The 22,061-nt window shown below is 39.2% G+C and overlaps 1 protein-coding gene across 1 annotated transcript in view; it reads left to right on the top strand.

The window, feature by feature from the left end:
- itfg1 (integrin alpha FG-GAP repeat containing 1) overlaps positions 1-22,061 on the top strand; it is a 223,503-nt gene that overhangs the window by 171,222 nt on the left and 30,220 nt on the right. The window contains exon 15 of the mRNA XM_028441662.1: positions 21,688-21,812. Coding sequence (XP_028297463.1) covers positions 21,688-21,812 — 125 coding nt within the window. The remainder of the gene's footprint in view (positions 1-21,687; positions 21,813-22,061) is intronic.

Here is a 22,061-nt window from a genome sequence, read left to right as displayed (position 1 = left end):
CTCTTTGGACAAAACAAACATCCATCCCAGCTGGATGGACAGGAGATCCTTCTTCATCATCTTCCTCCAAGACTGGACGTCCAAATATAGGAAATCTAACAAAATCACATTCTCCACTGGTGACGGAACTGTTATGTTGTCATTTTTATTGAGAGGACTATCAAAGGCAATATCCAGTGCTCCAGCCATCTCTGACAGTGGTAACATTTAACAGGAAGCTTCAACTAATTGTTGTTGGCCGATTTTGAGAGTCTTTGGAACAGAAAAGACAATGGAAACTGGGACCAGTTTAATTTTTTGGACAGGTCGTTGTTAGACTTTGAGCACTTGCTGGCATATAGGCAAGAAAACATGTGCTAACAGTTCTAGAGTAGTTAACACTATCCACAAAGTGTGTGTTGTGGCTGAGAATGACTCCAGAGAGAAGTTAATGCAAAGGAAGGTGTACAGAGAGATGGAAAGAAAAAAAAACAAGTGCTCATGGGGAGGAGAATCATAACAGGCCCAGATCAATGTGGAGCTTTCTGCAGACTGCCCAATTAAGCTAATGAGTTCATGGTATTAGCAATAGCTCTCTCATTTTCCCTCTGTCTCTCTCGCTCTCACACACACACACGCACACACAGTGGGTATGTATGCTCATTCAACATGCATATGTAACCTTTAAAAAACACATGTTCACCCACAGTTCCTCATCCACAAAACATATTGATCTTATTAACATTTTAAATCCAAACAAATTTTTGAAATGTAAGATGGGCTGAGTTCAGACCGAGTGAACTAAGTAATTTGATACCTTCATGCTTTTTGCTGCATTATGATGATACCTTAAAGAAACACTCATCCCAAATTACAAAGATAGCTCAACTGATAGACTGTTGTATGTGTAAACTTTACAAATAAGCATAAGAGACAATTTAGATGCTGCATATGAAATAAAAGTCATTGCAAATGCATGATTGTGGATGTTGACATGTTGTAGAAGAAAACTGATGAGTAGTAGCCAAGGTAGTTCACCATTCATGTACCTCCAACTGGTTTCATGTGGTTAAAGGCATCAGATCATTCCGATCAGATAGACTTACTCATTTTAAGGTGTCTTAGCAGCATCTCAACCAGCACTGACTGGCATTTTCAAAGTGAAATTTCTCCTTTCCTAGTAAGTGGAATGTCAAAATGCTTCCACCGTAATGCTCCTTGTCTTTTAGGAATAATCGTATAACATCCAATGCTGGATGAGAAGTATGTGGCTTGGTATCATGCCGATCTATGGTCGCAGTATTCATTGTTCACAGATACCTCATTGGTGTGTGTAGAATATATTTTTGAAACATATGGCAGGAAAAATATAAACAAACAAATTTTCACATTGTGTAAATGCTGTACTTGACAATAGAACATATTCTGATTCTGAAGAATACATAATGTAACTTATGAGTGTAAGTAATAAAAATACTGATCAAAGTTGAAAAGGGACTAAATGAGAGGTGGTGATAAACTGATCTTAGATTATTGGACTGCAGGCAAAACTTTTTCTTCTATCTGAATATTAAATTGCTTCAATGTATATTTAGTAGCACCATAAAATGTCTCTAAACAGTAATTTTAGCTACTGTATATTTCACCTAATATTAATTAGATAATGTGATAAAAGCACAATGCACTGTATGGAGCAACGTCCATTCTCCTCATTTGCAAAAAATGTGCTCCCTAAATGAAGATGGAGGGTCTTCTCTACAAAGAGCAATGTGGTTGTACGTACACATTTGTATGTGTGGACAATCAGCATAAACATTAAAAGTGTGGACTATAATTGAGAAGGACCATTACTTTCCTTTTGTAATAATATATAAGCTAAGTGAGTTGGGTAGATTTGAAACAACTGGTTAATAAACTTTGAAACTACATATATCTGATGGACTTACATGTCCACAAGAGACTTTATGGCGGTCTGTCATTATCCAACTGTGCAGAAAACCTGATAGCAAGCATTTCCATACAATCCGATGTGTTGGAGCAGAGAGAGGACTGTGGCCTTCCAGTGCCAGAGTTTGAGGATCTTAAAACAGCGGGAATGATTTGTGACACAATGGATTGTTTTCAGTGTCCAGAGGTTTGAAGCAGTTGTAGTACAAACTACAGTGCTGTCCATAAGACTTCTTTGCTCCACAGTGTTATAGGCTGTTAACTACAACAGTCTGAGTCCTAGTGCGGTTTTCTATCTTCTGTATAATGTCCAAAATTAATTAAAATAGCCTCCATACTCTCCCAACAAAATATATCTCATGACACGGCAGCACATCTGTTGTTTGTGTTGGAAACACGGAGAAAATGACAACAACAAACAACAACTCGGAACAGCCTCAGTGAGACGCATTCACAAAGCCAATCCTAACATTCACTGTAAAAAATACAAACTATTTTTTGACCTTTTCTTTGCTGAAGGTATGGTAGCTCAGTTGTTGGTCTCCCATCTTTTAAAAGCTGTCGTTTTTACTCAAAAGAAACTTTCTTTATTGTCTCTCACGCTGTCATCCTGACTGTAGTGTTATCCCACCCACTAGCTAGAGAACATAGCAGCAGCGGTCACGTGATATCAATTCACTTTTGCACTCTGAAGGTACGTATAACATTTAGCATAGCGCATTTAGTCCAAAGGTAGTGTAGAGAGCTGCCTTTTTACATAAAAATTGTGATCTTGGGGAACTGACTGCGCTTGGGAGAGGGCGTGTCCTCCTGCCTTACAGTGGAGTGAGACTGTGCAGCGTCTCTTCCGTATTAGGAAATAGCGGTGTTTAGTCATTTAGGCTATGAAAAGCACAAAACGCTGACACTTTCAAACTTATAGGTACTGTACGCTATTGGAAATGGAAAAAGAAATACTTTATAATTATATTATAATTAAAACAAATAATCAAAATACCAATTCACCCTTGGGTAGGCACTGCCAACAGAAGTGTTACACATGCCTGATTTAGAATTTAGGGGAGGCGACCTGCAAGATATGAATCTGTATACACTCTTGTTAGTATTGGTGATAACAGTTTAGAAAAAGTCTGATAGAATTCGTTAGGGAAACCACCCTGCCACGGTAACTTTTTGGTTTTTAATGATTTTATGGCAGCACAGTCCTCCTCTTGAGTGATTGGTTCATCCAAAAAAGAAATCTGTTCTAGAGATAGATTTGGCAGGTTTAAACCCTGTAAAAATTCTCTAATTGAGTCTAGACTCGGGTTACAAGCAGTTTACAATTTAGGATACTTTAAAAGTATCATTAATTGCTTGTTGATCTAGAACTGTCCCACTTTGAGAGCGCACTTCACTAACAAGCTGCTTTGTCCTCGCACTCCTCAGCTGACTGGCCAGAACCTCTGCAGCCTTATCCCCATGTTCATACACCACACTCCTATTTTTAAGCAATACATTTTCTGTACGATGTGTGTTGAGTAAATTGTACTTTGTTTTTAATTGAAGGCGCTTTTTATCCAAATCTGGTGATGGCGTCTGAGCATTCCTTGCATCACTTTGTAATATTTGTTCATCCAACTTTACTTTGGCTGCTGTAGCTGTTCTCCTTTTATTGGCAGCATAGGAAATTATTTGACCTCTAAAAAAGCCTTTAATGCTTCCCAAACTAATGAAACAGACATATCTGGAGTTGCATTGATCTCTAAAAATGAAGTGATTTCAGATGAAATAAACAAAATTGTCATTTGATAACAACAGAATATTTAGCCTCCAGTGTTTTTTGGAGCCTCTCCCACCAGGTAATTTCAAAGTCAACACTAAACTAGCATGGTCAGAAATTAATATAGTTTTATACTCACAAGCCTGCACATATTGATTAAGGTTATTGTCTAAGAAAAAATGTCTATCCTACTGTATGTGTGATGGACATGTGAATAAAAAGAATATTCCTTATTTTGAGGATGCAAAAATGCCATATGCCAAGAATCCCGTATTCGAACAGAAAGGTTTGAACACAGGCAATGGATTTAGATTGTATGGTAACTGACCTAGTGGATGATCTGTCCAACATGGGATCCATGCAGAAGTTGAAATCTCCACCTATTATTAGCAGGTGTCAGTTAAAATCAGGAAGGAGTTTAATAATACGCTGTAAAAAATTTGGTGCATAGATATTGACATGTGTGACTCTTGTATAATAAACCAGTTACTATAATATATCTGCCGTTATCAGGCCTCGCCGCTAGTCTGCGATGTACACGATCCAGCTCCGATGGAGAGGGGAACATGTTACGGCCAAAAACCTCCTGCAGCAGTTAAGCAAAAAATATACTCGGCTGGGGCCCTTCAATACCCTCCAGCAGTCCCACCAGTCTTAGTTAGTTTTCCGGTTTCACTTGTCATAAATACACTGCATAATTATTTGAGATTTCTGGTCATTCCCTGATTTAATAGTAAATTAATTTAACCTACATTTTTGGCCAGAGTAAGAAAAATATGTGTGTATATATATATATATATATATGGTAAGCCATTCAGGAAATTATATACGTATATATATATATGAAAGACTTAATTTAAATATGAAATAATTAATATATATATATATATATATATGAAAAACACCACACAGAACGACCGACAGGCAGACTTTTATTCTGCTGCATTTGATAAAAATGATCTTGTATCATGTTTTCCACCTCACACCGATAGCAGAGGTGTAATTTGTGTGTCGATGACGTTTCGTTTAAAACATTTTATAACGTGCAAAATAATCTGCCCGTAAAAATGTTTTTTGTAAAATTGTCAAATGGCAGAAGTTCTAACATCTAAACGAGGTGCAGCACTTCTCTCGAAAGTCCCCTAACAGCCTCTGTCGACAAATTTTGCCCATTTACTCAGAGTCATTCGACACAGAAGAGGTGTGAGAACATGAGTTTGAGCTGGAGCTGATACAACTATTGAAAAAATCGCACAGTGTCTGCCTGTCTTTACTCTTCTGTCTCGAACGATATAAATGACTACAAAGATGGCGTCCGGGTTTTTCATATATATATGTATATATATATATATATATATAAAGTAGTCATACCCCTTGAATTTGAAGATACAACTGTAATGTAATATATTGAGATTTTATATCATATACGTTACCAACACAACATAAGGCATTGGATTTTGTAAAGCGCCTTTCATAGACACTGCACTTTAACAACTGCTCAGAAAACATAAATTTTCAACTAAAGCGATTATTGTGTGCCCTATGAAATCATTTCCTACAATTTGAAGTTAAATATTGAGTTTAGATAGCAGATATTTTTGTCCTTCGCCTCTCATTTTCTAGTTTATATTTGTACAATTCACAAAACTTTGTGTGGGAGTGAAATGATGTGTTGAATACATTTACAGTGGAGCAACTACTTCTGTGGGATCCTGTCGACGATTTTGTAATCTTTGGTCACCACGTGACTCAATACTAAGGGATAGTGTTGCATTTATGAAGCCCTCTAGGTCTTACTATGTGACACATGGACACAAAACATGTTGGTACACACATTCACATACGTGTAGTAGTTCCCTCAAAAATCAATGTTCAGAACATGTTAGTATTTAATATCGACTGAAGTTGGCTCTTGAAGCAAGCTGCACTGAAGGTGTGTGTGCGCGCATTTCTATCCCTCATGGCTCTACCCCACATTGCTGCAATTTTCTCCTTTTATCACCATCAGGGGAGTAAATGGTTTCTATAGCGACAGGCACTTTGGATTTCACCATCTTTTTTTTCTTGTTCTAAAGCCCTGAGGAGTGAGACAGTCTGTATGTGTGAGTGTATCAGAAGATCAAGCCAATTATGTTTATTGCCATATTTTCTTGCTGAATGAATGTGCATGGATCATGATATTGGCATAGTTCTTATCATCCTATTAGAAGGACGGCAGATCTTGCGTTGCTGCGTCAAATTGGGTTTTACATTTGTTTAGCCTTTGGTTCTCAATTGGTTATGTTCCATTTTACACACACACACACACACACAGTGTTGGGAAAGTTCAATTTCTACATGAATTAGTTCAAAGTTCAGTTCGCAAATTTTAAAATGAACTAGTTCAGTTCATAGTTCATAATTCAAATTCTTGAACTAAATTGACAGTTCCAAAAATGAACTAGTTCAGTCCTTTTTTTTTTTTTTTGATTGCGGTGAGCTATTGCCCACAAAATATTGGCATTTCCCCATTGTTACCACCCATTCTGTCCACGCTAGCAAGCTGCAGCTTCAACCCCTACAGTATATTCTCAAAAACATGAGGAAAAACTTGCTGCTTCAATGGTCTTTTTTAATAAGAAGTTATAAAAACAAAAAAACATTCTTAACTGCAGTATACTATTAACAACAAAGACCAGAAGATGTCGACATGATTCTTGTACTAACTCAAACACAATCTGAGGTAGGAACCAGGCTGAGATAGGAAATTAAAGATGTACCTCAAAGTGCAACATTCAAAGTGCAAAACATTTTCCGTTAAAGCTAGGGTAGGCGATTTTCTTCAGATACACTTAAGTTTTTGGTTGAAATTGTCTTCATGTTCTGACAGAAATTAAGATCTTATGTGCTCTGAAAAAGGAATGAAGAAAATCTGTAGCAGCTGTAAACCTGTAAAAACTTCGACCAATGGAAAAAAACGAACCGTTTTTTTAACCAATCACGTCTCCCTGTCTCCCTGCTTGTTCTCAACCCCTGGCATGCACAAGCTCACGGTGAAAGTGCGTCACCTCTGACAAAGTTAAAACAAAGAGTTACGAATGTAACTATGGTTCTATGAATCCCGAATGACCGCCAGAGACGGTGCTTTAAGCACTGAATATTCCCCTTCACGCATGCGCAGTGCGAGTATGTATACCAAAAATGTCACCCCCTCATCCCTGGATGACCCGGAGGAAGTTTATATCTTCAGGTATCACTCCAGGGCACTTTCCTACAGAATCTTCTCGCGAGCACACGAGGGTTCTGAGTGACAAAGAGCTCTGGCGGTCATTCGGGATTCATAGAACCATAGTTACATTCGTAACTCTTAGTTCTATTTCATCCCTGCTGACCGCCAGAGCCGGTGCTTTAAGCACTGAATGACTTATACCAGAAAAATCACAAAGAATCCTGCTTACCACCCTTCAGTGTGTAGGATCAGAGGACTCTGGCCGAAGGACCACAGCCAATGGATGGGGTGTGGCCACATTCACCCTGTAGAATCTGGAGAAAGTGTCCGGCTATGCCCATGAGGCCGCGGCATAGATGTCCTCCAGGGGCACTCCGCTCAGGGCAGCCCATGAAGTAGCAACACTCCTGGTAGAGTGGCACCGCACACCAGACGGGAGGAGATGGTTACTTGCCCGATATGCATGGGCAATCACATCGACAATCCAGTGGGACAGGCGCTGTTTGGAGACAGCACTACCCCTGTTAGGGCCACCATAACAGAGAAAGAGCTGATCAGACCTCCGAAAGCCTACAGTAGCTGCAATGTAGGCTCTCAGAGTGGGCACTGGGCACAACAGGTCAGACTGGACCCCTGGCTCCACGGAAGAAGGGTTGAACTGTGCCAGCCGAATGGGTTGTTGACGGCACGTGGGTGCGAAAACCAGCTGGCTGGCCCCTAAGCCTGCCGGCCAGAGGTCTATCAGGAGGCAGAGGGGGGAGGGGAGGGGGCTAAAAGCGGAGCTGTCATGGAGGCTACATTCAAAATCATGCTATCTTTTGAAAATCACCTACCCTACCTTTAAGTCACTGTTCAGTTTTTAGTGAATTCATTTTTTCCTGACTTGTTTGTCCAAAAAGAACAATTTTAGAACTTTGGTCATAAAAGTGCAATAATCAGCCCAAATGAATGAGTAAAAAACAAAACAAAAAAACAATAACTTAAGAGTCAGTCCAAGGTCATGGACAGTGTTACTACTTTCTGTCCAATGAGTGAAAACACCTTAACTGAATGAAGATCTGTCACTGGTTACAGTGCACATAAATAACTAAAATAATAATAATAAGTAATGGGAAGAAAGGCAGTGTTACTTTCTATCCAACCTAAAAAAAACCCTTATCTGAACAAAGATCATCTGTCACTGGTAATAGTGGTCTCTCCCTGGTGGATTCCTGCTGTTTCTTGAAAAACAAGATATGCTTTGTTATTTTTATGCAGCACACCTCTGCACACCAATGTACTCATCTCCATTGGCAATACATTGTACTTCTATAACCGAATAATAAGGCCACAACAATATTTAATATACCTTCAAATCTTTTTGTTGGCATTTAAATCAGCTGGTTCTCAAAGTTGGCATCTCCCAGCCAGTTTCTCCTTGGCCTGAATGAGATGAAACATGAGATTTTAACATAATGATTATCGTGGCCAAAATAGTAACAGTAATCTGTATTAAAGCAATTGTGTACTGAAGCAAACACTGAAATAATTTGACCAAATGTTTATTTTGAAAACCACGATTACTATTAGTTACATAAGCATTAGAATATGATCATCAAGACAGAACTATGATTGAGGCTGGGTATTTACTGTACTTATTACCAAAGCATATTAATTATGGAATATAATCATAGTTCATCCCTACCTGAATATTAGAACACTGATGCTGAAGAGTCTCTCTACTGGAGCTCTTGAGGGCAGTGCAGTGTTGCTTTGCAGCATGCCGTGATTCTTTGCATTTTGATGACTTATGCGTCGGTGCGACTCTGTGGTGGCTGTTGTTGCCAGATTGGGCGCCGTTCACATACGCCAGAATGAGTGTGCTCGCAGTAACGTTCATCATGCAGAAATAAAGTACATTCAGTTCACGTTTGCCCAAAATATGAACAGTTCATGAACGAGCGCTCATTGAACACGTTCAGGCACAACACTGCACACACACACACACACACACACACACTCGCTCTCTCTCTCGGGCTGATGAACTTGATTTCTGTGTGTGTCTGGCCAGAGGTGTTAAAACCTTCAGTTAGCACATGCGAATATGAGTCATTGATAGAGCCTCAGCAGAAAAACATGAACACACCCAGTAATACATTATCTGTGCCTCAGAGACATCAACGTCCCTTCACTGTCCAATATGGTTGTTTTTCCACTCCTCTGACATGTTTGTTTTACCAATAAAGCCAGTTCAACAAACATGAATGTCCAAGATTGATGGTTTAAATTGCAGAAAGCCGAATCAACTTCCGTGAGATTTTTCTATTACAAACTTGGGTGACTATTTTTTGAAAGGTAAAAGGTAAAGAGGTCTAAATTAACAGGATCAAGCTTACTACCACTCTAAGGTGATTGCATGCTGGTTTAACTTGGTTCTTGTAATTCTTGTCTCGTTCCTACTTTATATATAGATAGATAGATAGATAGAACACAAAAATCCCAAACCCTTCATAGAAGAAAAATACACTAAATCCAAATAGGTCCCCAACCTAACCAGAAACCCTACCTATTCCTTAGCTTTAACCATAACCATAATTATTATTATAATCAAATCTTTGTAATAGAATGTCATTATTTTACATTTAATATGAGATTGGGGATTTTTACCATTTTTCTTTTGTTCATTGGAATTTGGTCTGTTAGGATTTTGCCCTATCATCCATTTGCTCCCATGCTATTGAAAGTTTCTATCTAATAAATCACTGAGTTTTTATCTAATGACTCACTGATGAGTTTCTATTAGATATTATTAGTGAGTTATTATAGCGCTTTGGTTGCGACTTAACAAATGTGCAGGCCTTAACCAGGGTACACATAAGGATTTTTTTAAATCTCAAGATATTTTTTTATCTGATACAGACTTGACACATGAAGATTAAAAAACTGGCATAGTTTCAATCGCACTGTGTATGTATACTATAACATTTTCAACAAAGCACACCAAATACATAATGACTCCACCACCACCGATCCTTTTTTGAGCCATAAATCATAAATAGTCTAATGCTGCATTCCATGCTTCTCTGAATTCTGGAGTTTCCGACGTCATACTTGGATAAAGTGACTTGGAACGCTACATGAAGTCGGAGCTCCTACTCAGTGAAGGCGGGGGGAAATCAAATATTGTACCGGTCAGCCATGTTTGAGATATTTTGACTTTCTTCCACTGAACTCAGTTGAATTTAGAGATCGAAATTTTCAACTCGGAAAAGCCAAGTTAGTTTGCTGGAACGCAGCATTACGTGTTTCTCAGTCAGCTCACTTCTTGATTGGCTACATTATGTTCCACATCACAAATCGTAACTATTAAACTTTAACATTAACAACTACAAATGCAGGGTGTGAGTAGCACTCATCCTTTCATGAAGTAAAAAAGAAAAAATCTAATTCTCTTTAAATTGAGATGTGAAATATATGACCACAGTTGTTTTTAGCCCTCAATCCATTGCTTATTCAATGTTAATGCAATCAAATGTTTAATTTCTCTGTAGCTTCTCTATTGAATTTTAGCTCCTATCTGCATTTCAGACAGAATTTTGAACATAAACTGTAAGTAGCATTAAATTCAATCTGATGGAGTACAGCTGCTTTCTGGATTTTTGTGTTGCCTTAACCTTGAAGTATACCACATGTTGAATGTAATACACACCATTTGCTTGACTGTTTGTGTGTCTTCATAGTTTAGTGCACATAAACACACTTCACACACTTGGGGCAAGAGATTTTTACCGTGATGAATCTGCTTTGTCTTGTGGGAGATGGATTGTGGGCTGTCAGTCATGTGTGCAGGGTACGACTCCCTGCCAAGGCCTCCCCTGGCTCTGCTAGTGGGAGATAGGACACACAAACTCACACTTTCTCTGACCAACACACAAACTCACACTTTCTCTGACCAACACACAAACACAAGGACTTTTAATTCACAACACCAAGTAATACAATTTGCCAGCCTCCACATCTGATCAAATGGCTCCAGTCATGGCCATGTTTCCTAGCCAGACCGCTGCAATGCTCAAACGTCTGCAGCAGCGACACACTAAGCAGCGCAACCGTGCTTGATCTGCCAACACATGCAAGCACAGCCCCCACATTGTCAAGCAATTGAACATAAGCCATCTAACATTTCATACCTTCTGAGAAGAAGAAGCAGTTTTTCAGAAACATCTAATCAAGCCAATCCCAAAGGTCCAATCTCCCTAAAAAGCCATTTCTGCTCAGCAGTATTGGCAGGACTTAAAGCAGTGAATTGATTGTGCACAGCCTTCATTGGGCAGAAATTTTTTCTTAAGAATAACTTTTTATCTGTACAACATTGGAGTGACAAATCCACCAACCAAGGCATCAATCAAAAAGTAAAAATATTAAAAAAAGAAGAAAATAAAATAAATTAGTTTATTTATTTATCAAAGTGATGCAAAATTAGACTAAGACAGAGTGATTCCACCACAGTGCAATATGATCTGAAAGTCTATTGAGTAATTTAGAATTTTTGTCATCGTGTGACTTCTTAATAGATTCCAGTTCTTGCTGCCCCATTGGTAAAGTTTATTTTTAGTATTAATCTTATTATTGGGGCTAATTCCTGCTGATTATGGACACAGCTGTCTGTGATGATTTAATATGAATTTTAAAAATAGCTTTTCTTAGGTTTAACAGACAGCTTCACTCTCTATGCTGTACACATGAAAGTGTTATAAGTCCTTTATAACAACATATGTTATTCCTTACAATATGAAAATGCATACATTTCTTTATTAAATGTCTGGGGCTCCAAAGAGAGGTTTTAAAAGTAAAATGACCAAAAGCACCAACTGCACCAATTGCAATAAAAAGAACCGCAGATGTTGTTGTTTCATCACTGCTACTTCTTTAATGACACTGTAATTTAGCCCTGTAGTCATATCTGCAGTAGCACTTTCAGGAATAAGGTGTAAAAGAACACCAGTTTACACAAATAAAAAGTGCCCTAAACTTTCTGGATAGATTTTAAAATCCTAAAAGTATCTTGCAACTCAATGATGTCTTTACTCTTAATTATACTAAAACATTTTTTGGTACAAGCAACAAGTGTGATCTCAGTTGATAAACAGTAAAAGCTCCCCTAATAGTACGTCATTGTTTATTCAAGTAGGACAAACCTGCTTGAACCAGTTCTGCATCAATCCAACCTGACTTCTGTGATAGCAGAGACCAGAGACAGTGGGCAGGTCTAGAGGTGTGACTATATGGCATTGCTTGTGTGCATAATTTATTGTGGATTTGACATGATGGATTGCACAAAAATCCCTCACTATACACCCAAATGCAGGCTGATGAGATGGCATCAGTCTCCAGAGGCTCCTCAGGGGAAAATTAATTCAAGACAGTTTTTTAAAAATAGGAACAGTGAAAACTAGGACTTGGCCCGGGTTGTACTCTGAAGAACATCCAGCAGAATTCCACAGGGAACTTTTTTCTTTTAACACCAGAGAAATTGTTCTCTTTTAAACCATGGCTATATCTCTGGAGAAGTGTGTGCAGGACTTGTATTTTTTCAAACCAGTCTATTTAAAAAGAATAATGCCGTAGTATGTATATGCGCTTATGTGTTCATACCTTTTTGTTCTTTTCAGCATTACCTTAAAAGATATAAGCCCCGCTTCTTATTTATGGTCCAAAAGATGACCTTATTGTTATGTGAAGTTTAAGTCTGATACGGAAGTTCAGAATTATTTTCATTGCAGAGGTTATACACAGTTCATTCAGATTGACAAAAACTAGTTTTATGGTTTTCATGTATGTATTAACAAACGGAAATAAGCACACAGGAAATGACAAACAATAATGGGAATCTACTTACTTGATGACTACACACTTATTAACAAATGCAAATTAAATGTATATTTAAAATAGGAATGTTTGAATAATGATGAATGTGTGAAAAGGGTTGTGTATAGTGTGAACGTTCTCATTATTCCCAGTGACTAGTGATTTGAGGATGATTCTGATTTGAGACACACAGTTCACTTTGACATCAACATCAAGTTTAGTTCTAGTGAATGTACTGTAGCTGCTTTTCAGAGATTTCTCGCTGAGTCAGTAAGGGGGTTTGCATTATAGAAATATAAGAGTAATACCCAACATCCTACTTAAAGTAACTGAAGATCCTGTGCATCATTATTTTAGCTGCCAGTTTAGAGGCACCATCAATTCAGGCCTTAATCTCCAGTGAAAATATTTTTACCTTGCACACGTTGCAAAAACTTTTTCCATTTTAGGAGTCTTGGTGCTGCACTGTCAAAGCTTTACATACAGGCCCGCTTTTTTAAACACCATTAGCTTTTTTTGGCTGTAGAATATTTTTTCATCTTATAGAAAGAAGTAATTGACTTAAGGAAACACTTATAGTGATATGAAAACACGGTTAGATAAAAGGTTTTGTTGCACTATGATGACTTGTAAATGTCGAGTCTTTCTCAGTGGAACAGTAACTAGAACATCACGCGGCCTGAGCATCTTCCAGCCTTCTAAGCTTGTTTGCTAACATCTCTCACCCAGTTAAACAAAACACACACACACACAGCTGTCACATTGGGTAAAGGAGCACATAACTCATCAGAGTGGGCAATCGTCCTTCATTGCCTTAGGATCTGTTTTTGCTTCTCCCGCCTCCTATAGGTTATCTTAACTGAAAAGCACACACTTGTGTCCTCTGCAAAAACTGCTCTGGTGATTAATTTATTTGAGTAGCAGTTTGTTATCAACTGACGTATCCGGTAGCAGATAAACAATGTAATTCATTAACTAGTGTTGATTTTACTGTTGAAGCTTGACTGACTTCTGTTTGGGATGGCTAAAAGAAGTTCTATACTTTTTACTTGAGGTTATTACACTTTTAATGACATAACTTCTTTGAAAACATTCCAACAAAACATAGTATATAATATAGACCTTTAATCACTCTCACACCCCCCTCTTTAAAAGTTTTGTTCTCATCAACAGAAAAGCTGTCTCGTTTAACGATTGATATATATACAGTTTCAATACTGCCATACAGAAGTTTTCTGTTCTCATAAATTATGAGGAGTTATTCTCATTTTGGGACATATGTTCTTTACTGGTACATATGTGCTTGCTGTACTTACTTATTTCCAACTTAACAAGATGTTTTCCTAGTCTCCATAATGCATTTGAGTAAATCACTGTAAATTGTAAATATGTAATGGAAAACATTGACAAATGGCTTAAAAGTTTACTTTTTGTTGCTTGAGAAACACTTAATGGTTTTAGGAAGCCTGCTGATATTTCATAATTGGTAACCTTTAACAGGAGGGTACACACAGTATTCAAATGAGGTTTAGGAGGGAAGTCCAACAGCGGTCACTATCTGCCTGATCATATTTTAACTTGTAAGTCTGTTAAATTGTACTATATTATTGTACAAAGAATACAGTCTTACAACATGTTCTTGATAATTTCTCTGAAATGATATATGGAGGATATGAACTTGAACTTAAGATAAAGTTCAGGTGAGGAGGTCAAAAGTAAAGCTGACAACCCACCCCCACCCCAATAACTAAAGTTAGGTTAAGATTAAACAAAACATGGAGAGAAGTGTACTTGGTCTGCGGTACGCAGTCCATCCACATTAGTTCTGATCACTGGCTCCCTCCAGGCTTTCTCTCTCCTTTCAACCATCCCTAGCTCTCTCTCTCTCCCATTCCCTCTCTTTGTTTACCACATAGAGGTTGATTTATGTCGGCTGCACTTGGCAGAGTTGGGTGGCGTGGGCGAGATACATCAGCTAAAGGGGAGAGAGGCAGAGAAGAGGGCTGGATGATGAGGATAAGGGAGGAGAAGAACGTGACACAAAAGGCCAACAGGGAATGATGCATCAGGGGAGGAAAATGAAAAGATGAGTTGCACAGAGAAGAGAAAGAAATACAAAACTGAGGGTAGGGTGAGCGCAGGACATTAGTTGTGGGTGTCTATGGGTGGGGAAAGAGTTAAGAAAAGAGAGAAGTGTTGGGCTGGCCTCCTGTGTCTCACACTATGCATTATTCTCTTTACCATGTTTATGTATACTTACACGTTTCAGTTTTGTCACTTTCCTTTACAGGATACAATAGGTTAAAGGTCAGTACATGAAATACAAGTTGGAAATTTTCTTGAAGCTGGACATAGATATCATTACATAAATACAATTGTGTACAATTTTAGCCTACACTATTTAATTTTAATAAGTTAGTAATAGTTACTGCATGCACGCACAACAACGTAGGTGGTAGTGAGTAGTTGAGTACTGTACAAGTATTTTGAACTTGAAAAGCAACCCTTCCGCTTCAGAATGGCCTTAAAGCTGCAGTATGTACTTTTTTTTTTTTTTTTTTGTTGTCTTTTGGTCAATAATCAAAAATGATATATTCAAAGTTAAATTGTAATTCAAAGTGTTCTAAATGGATAGTGAACCTTCTCTTGGCTTTATATTTAAACTTAGAAATCGAGGAGCATGAGATTTCTGCCAATCTGTGATCTTTCTACAAAGGGAGTGCAGAGCTGTATTAGGCGTTACTTTTGGCTGCTTGACTGAAGTCACTGAGCATTCACCTACCATAAATAGTAAAAGTACAATGGCAGCTGTTACAGCAGAAGTCCCCATTGCAGCATAAAGCACAATGGTTACATAGCAAAGCAAGCGGAAACATGAAGACGGACATGGAGAAGCAACAGAATAATGGAGCAAACGTACTCAGACGGATCGGACTCACAGAGGTCCATCTGACTCAGTATATGGTGTGGACTGCGCGTGGTCTGCTTTGAGTCTGTGTGCAGTCTGCCCCACATACCGAATCAGGAGGAGAGTGATAACAGACAAAAATCTCTTGTAAACCTAAGAGAAGCATATCCAAGGTGGAGAGAACGGACGCAATTCATTTGCAGTCTGGACGTGGAGTGTCTGCTCTGCTTTGCTTGGATCACTGCAGCTGCTTGTGTGTGAGCTTTGTGGTGGAGGAGAGGCTATGATCCTAGAGTTACTGTCCTCACAGCAGCGAGTGTGTGCTTGCATGCATGCTTTCATGTCTCTAAAACATCAGAAAACTCTCCAATAACACAAGATAAAGTCCCTACATTTGTCACTAGTGTCTATTGAGAAAAAAAGTCACTAAGATGCGCCCTTCACCAGCAAAAAGTACTGGGTGAACTATGTCTGCTCTGCTACACTAAGGAAACCCCACTGTCTACTCACTGCAAGCTGTGTAACTGAACAAAGTAGTGAAGTAGCTGTGGAGGAGTCTGAGCCTAGTTAGCAGCTAACAGACATAGGCCTGCTATTCCCACCCTCCTACTAACGTTTGCTCACATTGTCACAACAGAGCAACAGTTATGCCAGGCTTCTGTTCATAGACTTTAGCAGTGCATTTAACACCATCACCATCAGCTGGTGGAAAAGCTGTGGCTGCTGGAGATGAGCAACAGCATCTGCATCTGGGTGCTCAACTTCCTGACTCAGCATTAACAGGTGGGCAACTGTACATCGAAGCCCATCACAATGAGCACAGGTTCCCCCCAGGACTGTGTCCTAAGCCCTTTGCTCTTTAGTCTGCTGACTCATGACTGCATTGCCACCAGGGCTTTAAATTAACTTTTTAGATCACCAGTTAGCATGGCTCGTAGATTCATAAATTTACCAGCTAACCAGATTTTCCACCAGCCAAATTTTTTTCCAGCAAAAAAAACTACATTATAAGTGCCACAGAATAGATTTAAGCATTCATGTTTCTTTAAATAGTTTTTATTTTAGTTGATTGCAGAAATACATTAAAATGGTAGAAATATAAACATTAAATTTAAAAACAATGCCTAAAAGGTGCGATATGGTAATGTGGGTGTGGTGGAGAAGTTAACCTTTTATAAAGTATATTCTCATAACTTAAAGGGCCCATGTTATGCTAAATCGACTTTTCTGTGCTTTAAACATCATAAAAGTGCTATTTAGGCTTCATAGACATGCCCAGAGTATTTTTTTTCATTGATTCCCTCAATCGTTAGTTAGAGGGTGATTTGCTCCTTTCTTACAGCAGGCAGTCCCGCCAGGATTTCGCGGGCATTTTTTGTGATTGTTGCGGGCTGAAATGCCTGATTTCACGGGCCATTTTTCCAAAAGTTGCGGTAAAAACATACTTTACTCACCATTAAGTTAATTGTTTCTACCAAATATAAATACATATTGACCAGACATGTTCTAGAAAAAATATGCTTTATTGTTGGAAAGCAAACCCAAACACAATTTTGCAAAACATGCAAACACTTTTTTTTAGCTTATACACTGAGCATTAATCAAAATGATCATCAGAAGTGCAAGTCAGTAAACAATATTGAACTTAGGGAATTTTAAAGTGCATAACATGAACCTGTCATGAAGACATATTTCATTAGGAATAATAAAAAATACAAAGCATTAACGAACATACTGTATGTAATGATATTGTGTGCTTCCTGTTTGTTCTCCCACATGGGGTTGTGCACTGGCTTGCATTCTCTTGACCTGCTTTGCAGAAGCAAAATGCTTGTCCATAGATGGCTTCCGCTTTTGCTCAATGATAACATTGCATTTTGAACAAAAAAACTTTACCTCCACTCTTATTAAGCAACGTTGGGTACTGTTTTTCACGGTCCTTAGCCGATATTTTTGTAAGTAAATGCAAGGTGTTTCTATTGCACATGACTCCATTGAATGCTTTCTCCTGGCACTGGTTGAAAACAGGCAGTTTCTTCTTTGTAGGTTCCTTGTAAGCAGCGCCAAAGCATAGACATAATATACATAGACGCAACGCTCTAGTGGGCGGCAGCAGTCAATGCTGCGTCTACATATACAGCCCATAGTACATCCTCCGCTACTTCCGTAGCAACTACAAGCGCTAAAATGCCAATAATAATGATAAGCGGCCGAATATTTGTTTTTTTTCTCCAAAGTTGCGGGAAAGTTGCAGGCTTTTGGAAAAATTGCATTGCCGCTCTGATTTTGCAGAGTTTGCTTGATTTTGCATTAATTGACAGACACGCCCACAAAGATGAGCATTTCAGCGTCCTTCGCGCAGTGCTATGTATGTATTTTGTACAGTCTATGTTTGTACCGGCAAACGGCCCGCCCCCACGCGCTGTCTCGTGTTTATAAAGTAGCATGAGCTCGGCTACGGAGTGGGTGGGAGGAGGGCGGACCGCCCTCTGGCCCTACGTCACCATGCGGGAAGGAGGAAGTCAGTGTCCTGTCTATAGACACGCCCACTCATGAATATGCAAACAGCTTACTTTGATTATCCAATGTGGAAGACTCGTTTATCTGGCCAGCTATCCAAGTTTCCGCTTCTACCATGAGTAAATTCTTCTGCCGCTTCTTTTTCTTCTTTTTCGTTTTCTTTGTGGGTGTGTTATGGCGGCGACCAATCTAACTCTGCTTTCTTCCTCATCTTACATTTTCTGTCCATACTGAGTAGGATGCCAGGCATCACAAGACTACGTCAAAGGAATGCAGTCATAATTATGATATTGTAACGGACTGAGTCCCAATGTTCCACATGTAGTTTATTCAACGAGTGTTGTGGTTTCCCATGGCCGTGAAGGCATCATTGTTACGTGCAGCTTTCTCTGCCAATGTTCATCTTTGTTTACATGTGTTCTGCGTGTTGATTGGCTGGGTGGCTGGAAAAGGGCGGGCGTAAGCGGAAAACATTTGGGTCCCACGGGCGTTGAGATAAATGACGGAGCAAGATGGTTCATTTTGTGTTTTAATTGTTTATTTTGGCTTCGGCGGGCCGGATTAAAAAGACCAACGGGCCAGATGTGGCCAGCGGGCCGTAGTTTGCCCACCTATGGTTTAGGTACTAATAGATAGTGATACTGTATGATTGGGTTAGACTCAGCAGACTAGGTTTGACTCTAGGGGTGGAGAATGAGACACTGAACACGGTTTAGATTTTAGTGATACCATACATTATAATAGTGAAAACAACCAACATTACACGACAACAATAATAGACATAAGAATACAAATGGCCATTCATAGAGTAACACAGTATGTACAATTAATTTTGTCATTGGACATTAAATAATTGAGCAGCGCACATATGGTCCGTAAATGCCCCAAAAAACAGTTCAAGTTTTGCCTGTAATGGCAAGGCACAATCACAGTTTAACGGCCCAACAGTTGAGTGTCCATAGGTGAGAAAAACAAGTATTGGGAGGGGAATGTGTGTAGAGTGTGTGTGGGCCATAAATGAGTTGCGAGGAGGCCGAACCAAAGGAAGAGGGGCGGCTGCACAAAAGAGCCTCCTACCAGCCTGACCAGAGCAGTGGAGGTTCAGTTGGTTCTGTCCCAGACACAATTTTCTCGCTTAGCGCCCAGACTAGTTCACCATCAACCTGGCCTGTATGAAAAACAGGTCCAATTAAATATTTGGTGTGTGCAGTATTTCAATTAGCAGTATTTCAATTTCAGTAATACAATATTGTACCATATAATCAGTTAATAATATAAACATTTGATTTGGGTAATTAATATAATATTTGTTATATTAATGCATTCACTACAGTGCTCACGAATCAAAAAGACCATGCATCGACAAATAAAGTGCATGGAAGCCCAGTGATTAACTGGACTGCATTAAAGTGCGTTAGATACCAATACAAAGAAACTGGCTTTAAAGTGCTTAAATTGCATTTATCATTATCAAAAAGATAATACAGTCACAGGCGGCTCTGGTAGTCGGCTCCTACAGTTCGACATTTATTGCATTTAGTTTCGGGACGTTTACTGCTAAATTAAGCGAACAATCATACAACATACCTGCAGCAAATATTTCGCAAGCGTGACCCTCTCGCTACTTCCGGCAGCCAGGCACAGCTGTGTCTATACTACCGTGATTAGGCACACTCTGTCACATGACAGCGTAACGGCGTGACATGTTGCCGGATACACATTACATTTAAAATCTAAACACGCACAAAAATCCTCAAATTTGTTGGCGGAAAACAGCCCAATCTGATAACAATGACTTGTCGCATCTTTCTGCAGCTTGTTGATTCAAACTGTCGCAGTGGTATCAGTTTTGTTTTTCACCAGCCAAAACGGCTAGTAATGCTACAATGTTACCCGCCAAAGTAATTTTGTACCCACATTTGACAGGTTGACGGGTGTTAGTTTAAAGCCCTGATTACCACATATAAGACCAACCACATAATTCAATTTGTGGATGACACGACTTTAGTGGGTCTCATCAGAAACAACGAGGCTGCATACAGGGCTGAGGTACAAGAACGGTCTGCATGGTGCTGATCTCACAAAATCTTCCCCAATGTGGAAAAGACCAAAGCGGTCATTGTTTACTATAGAAGGTCCAAACAACAACAAACCACACTCACCTCTACACATTGACAGCACTGCTGTGGACAGTGTTAAAAGTGTGAAGTTCCTGGGAGTTCACATTGATGATGAACTCAACACGACCACCAACAGTGCAACAGTGTTGCAGGTTTTAAAAAGGCACAGCAGCACCTACACTTCATCCGTAACCTCAGGAAAACTGGACTCCCCCACCACCTCATCACTTTCTATAAGGGCAGATTAGGAAGCACCTTAACCTTTGCCTTCACATCCTGGTTTGATCTTCCAGTGTAGAGGGAACATAAGCTTCTGAGCAGAGTGGTGAAGACAGCCAGCAAGATTGCAGGGGCCCCACTCTCCTTTCTGATGGAGCTAAATGAACAATGCTGCATCACCAGAGCCACTGCCATCATTATGGACCCTCACCACCTCTTCTCCCTGTTACCATCTGGAAGGAGATGGAGGAGCATCTGCTGCAGGACCAGCAGAAAACTGAATAGCTCCTTCCCACAGGCTCTTAGATTGATAAACAATCCGTGCCCTGTCCCCAGATGTGCCACCATACATACCCTAACACAGGGGTTCTCAACTGGTCTCATTCTGGGACCCACATTTTGTCATTGGGTCCCACTTTTTTTTTTTAGAATTCAACCAACCAAATTTAGTTTTTCAAAAATAGCTGTTGAAAACACACACAATCTTTTTTAAGACATAAATCTATATGTTTTTCTCTGCAACATGAAATTCACAGCATGCCTGTCAAAAGAAAAGTTTCTTTCAAAATAAAAGACAAGTCCAACATGAGACATTAAGTATTTATTTATTTTTGAACAGCTGTCTGCGACCCACCAAGTACAGGTCCGCGACCCACTTTTGGGTCCCGACCCACCAGTTGAGAATCACTGCCCTAACAGACATAATCTCACTGGACTGGGTGCTTTATATATATCTTCTCTATATTTATCTACAGATTTTTATTTTTAATGTTTTAATTTACACTTCACTTCTGGTGAGAACTTTATCTTAGTTTTTATTGTGTATATGCATACACAGTGTAAAATGACAAAAGGAATCTGAGTGTTGTTTTCGCCTTTTTCATTTGTGTAGTTGTTCTTTCCTTACAAGTAGTATAAGTTGTTCTGGTTTGCTTTCTCTCACCCTTTTAGAGAGTCATAGAACTTATCTTCAACATTTACCATACTTGAGCTGAGCTAAGCAACAATGTGAAACTATTGAAAGATATGTTGTATTTTTCAAGTCAACGTCAACGTAAAAATCTGTGCCTTTTTGTAAAAGTTGTAATTGCCAGGCAGTTAAGTACACTTGTGAGTTTAGTTGAAATTAATCTGTATCTCATACAAGAATGTTTTGTTTTTTTGTCCTCCCTCACAGCTGGTCAGTTAAGTCAGTCAGCCTATTTCTCCCTCCAATTACCCTACACCGTCTTGGGCCTTGGTCGCAGCGCCAACTTCTTGGATCACCTTTTTGTTGGTATCCCCCGGCAGCATGAAGAGACGGTAAGGACAAAATATCCTGAATATCCCAGAGTCAGACCCTTTACACGCTTCAGCATCTCTACTGAAACCGATATGGACTGTATAATAAAGGGAGACACTTTTCAAGGCACACTTTCTCCCAAAAGCAGAAATACAAGAAGAGTGAATGATGACAAAGTGAACTGCTTTAAAAAGATGTAATTTGCCTGTTGATAGAACATTTGTAGTCGAATGCCACATTAAGCGATCCTTGAGCTGCGTAACCTGTCC

Source organism: Gouania willdenowi, chromosome 3 (genome assembly GCF_900634775.1).
Source record: "Gouania willdenowi chromosome 3, fGouWil2.1, whole genome shotgun sequence".
NCBI lineage: Eukaryota > Metazoa > Chordata > Actinopteri > Blenniiformes > Gobiesocidae > Gouania > Gouania willdenowi.
Note: the sequence above shows the minus strand (reverse complement) of the source record. Positions and strands in the feature narration are given on the sequence as shown.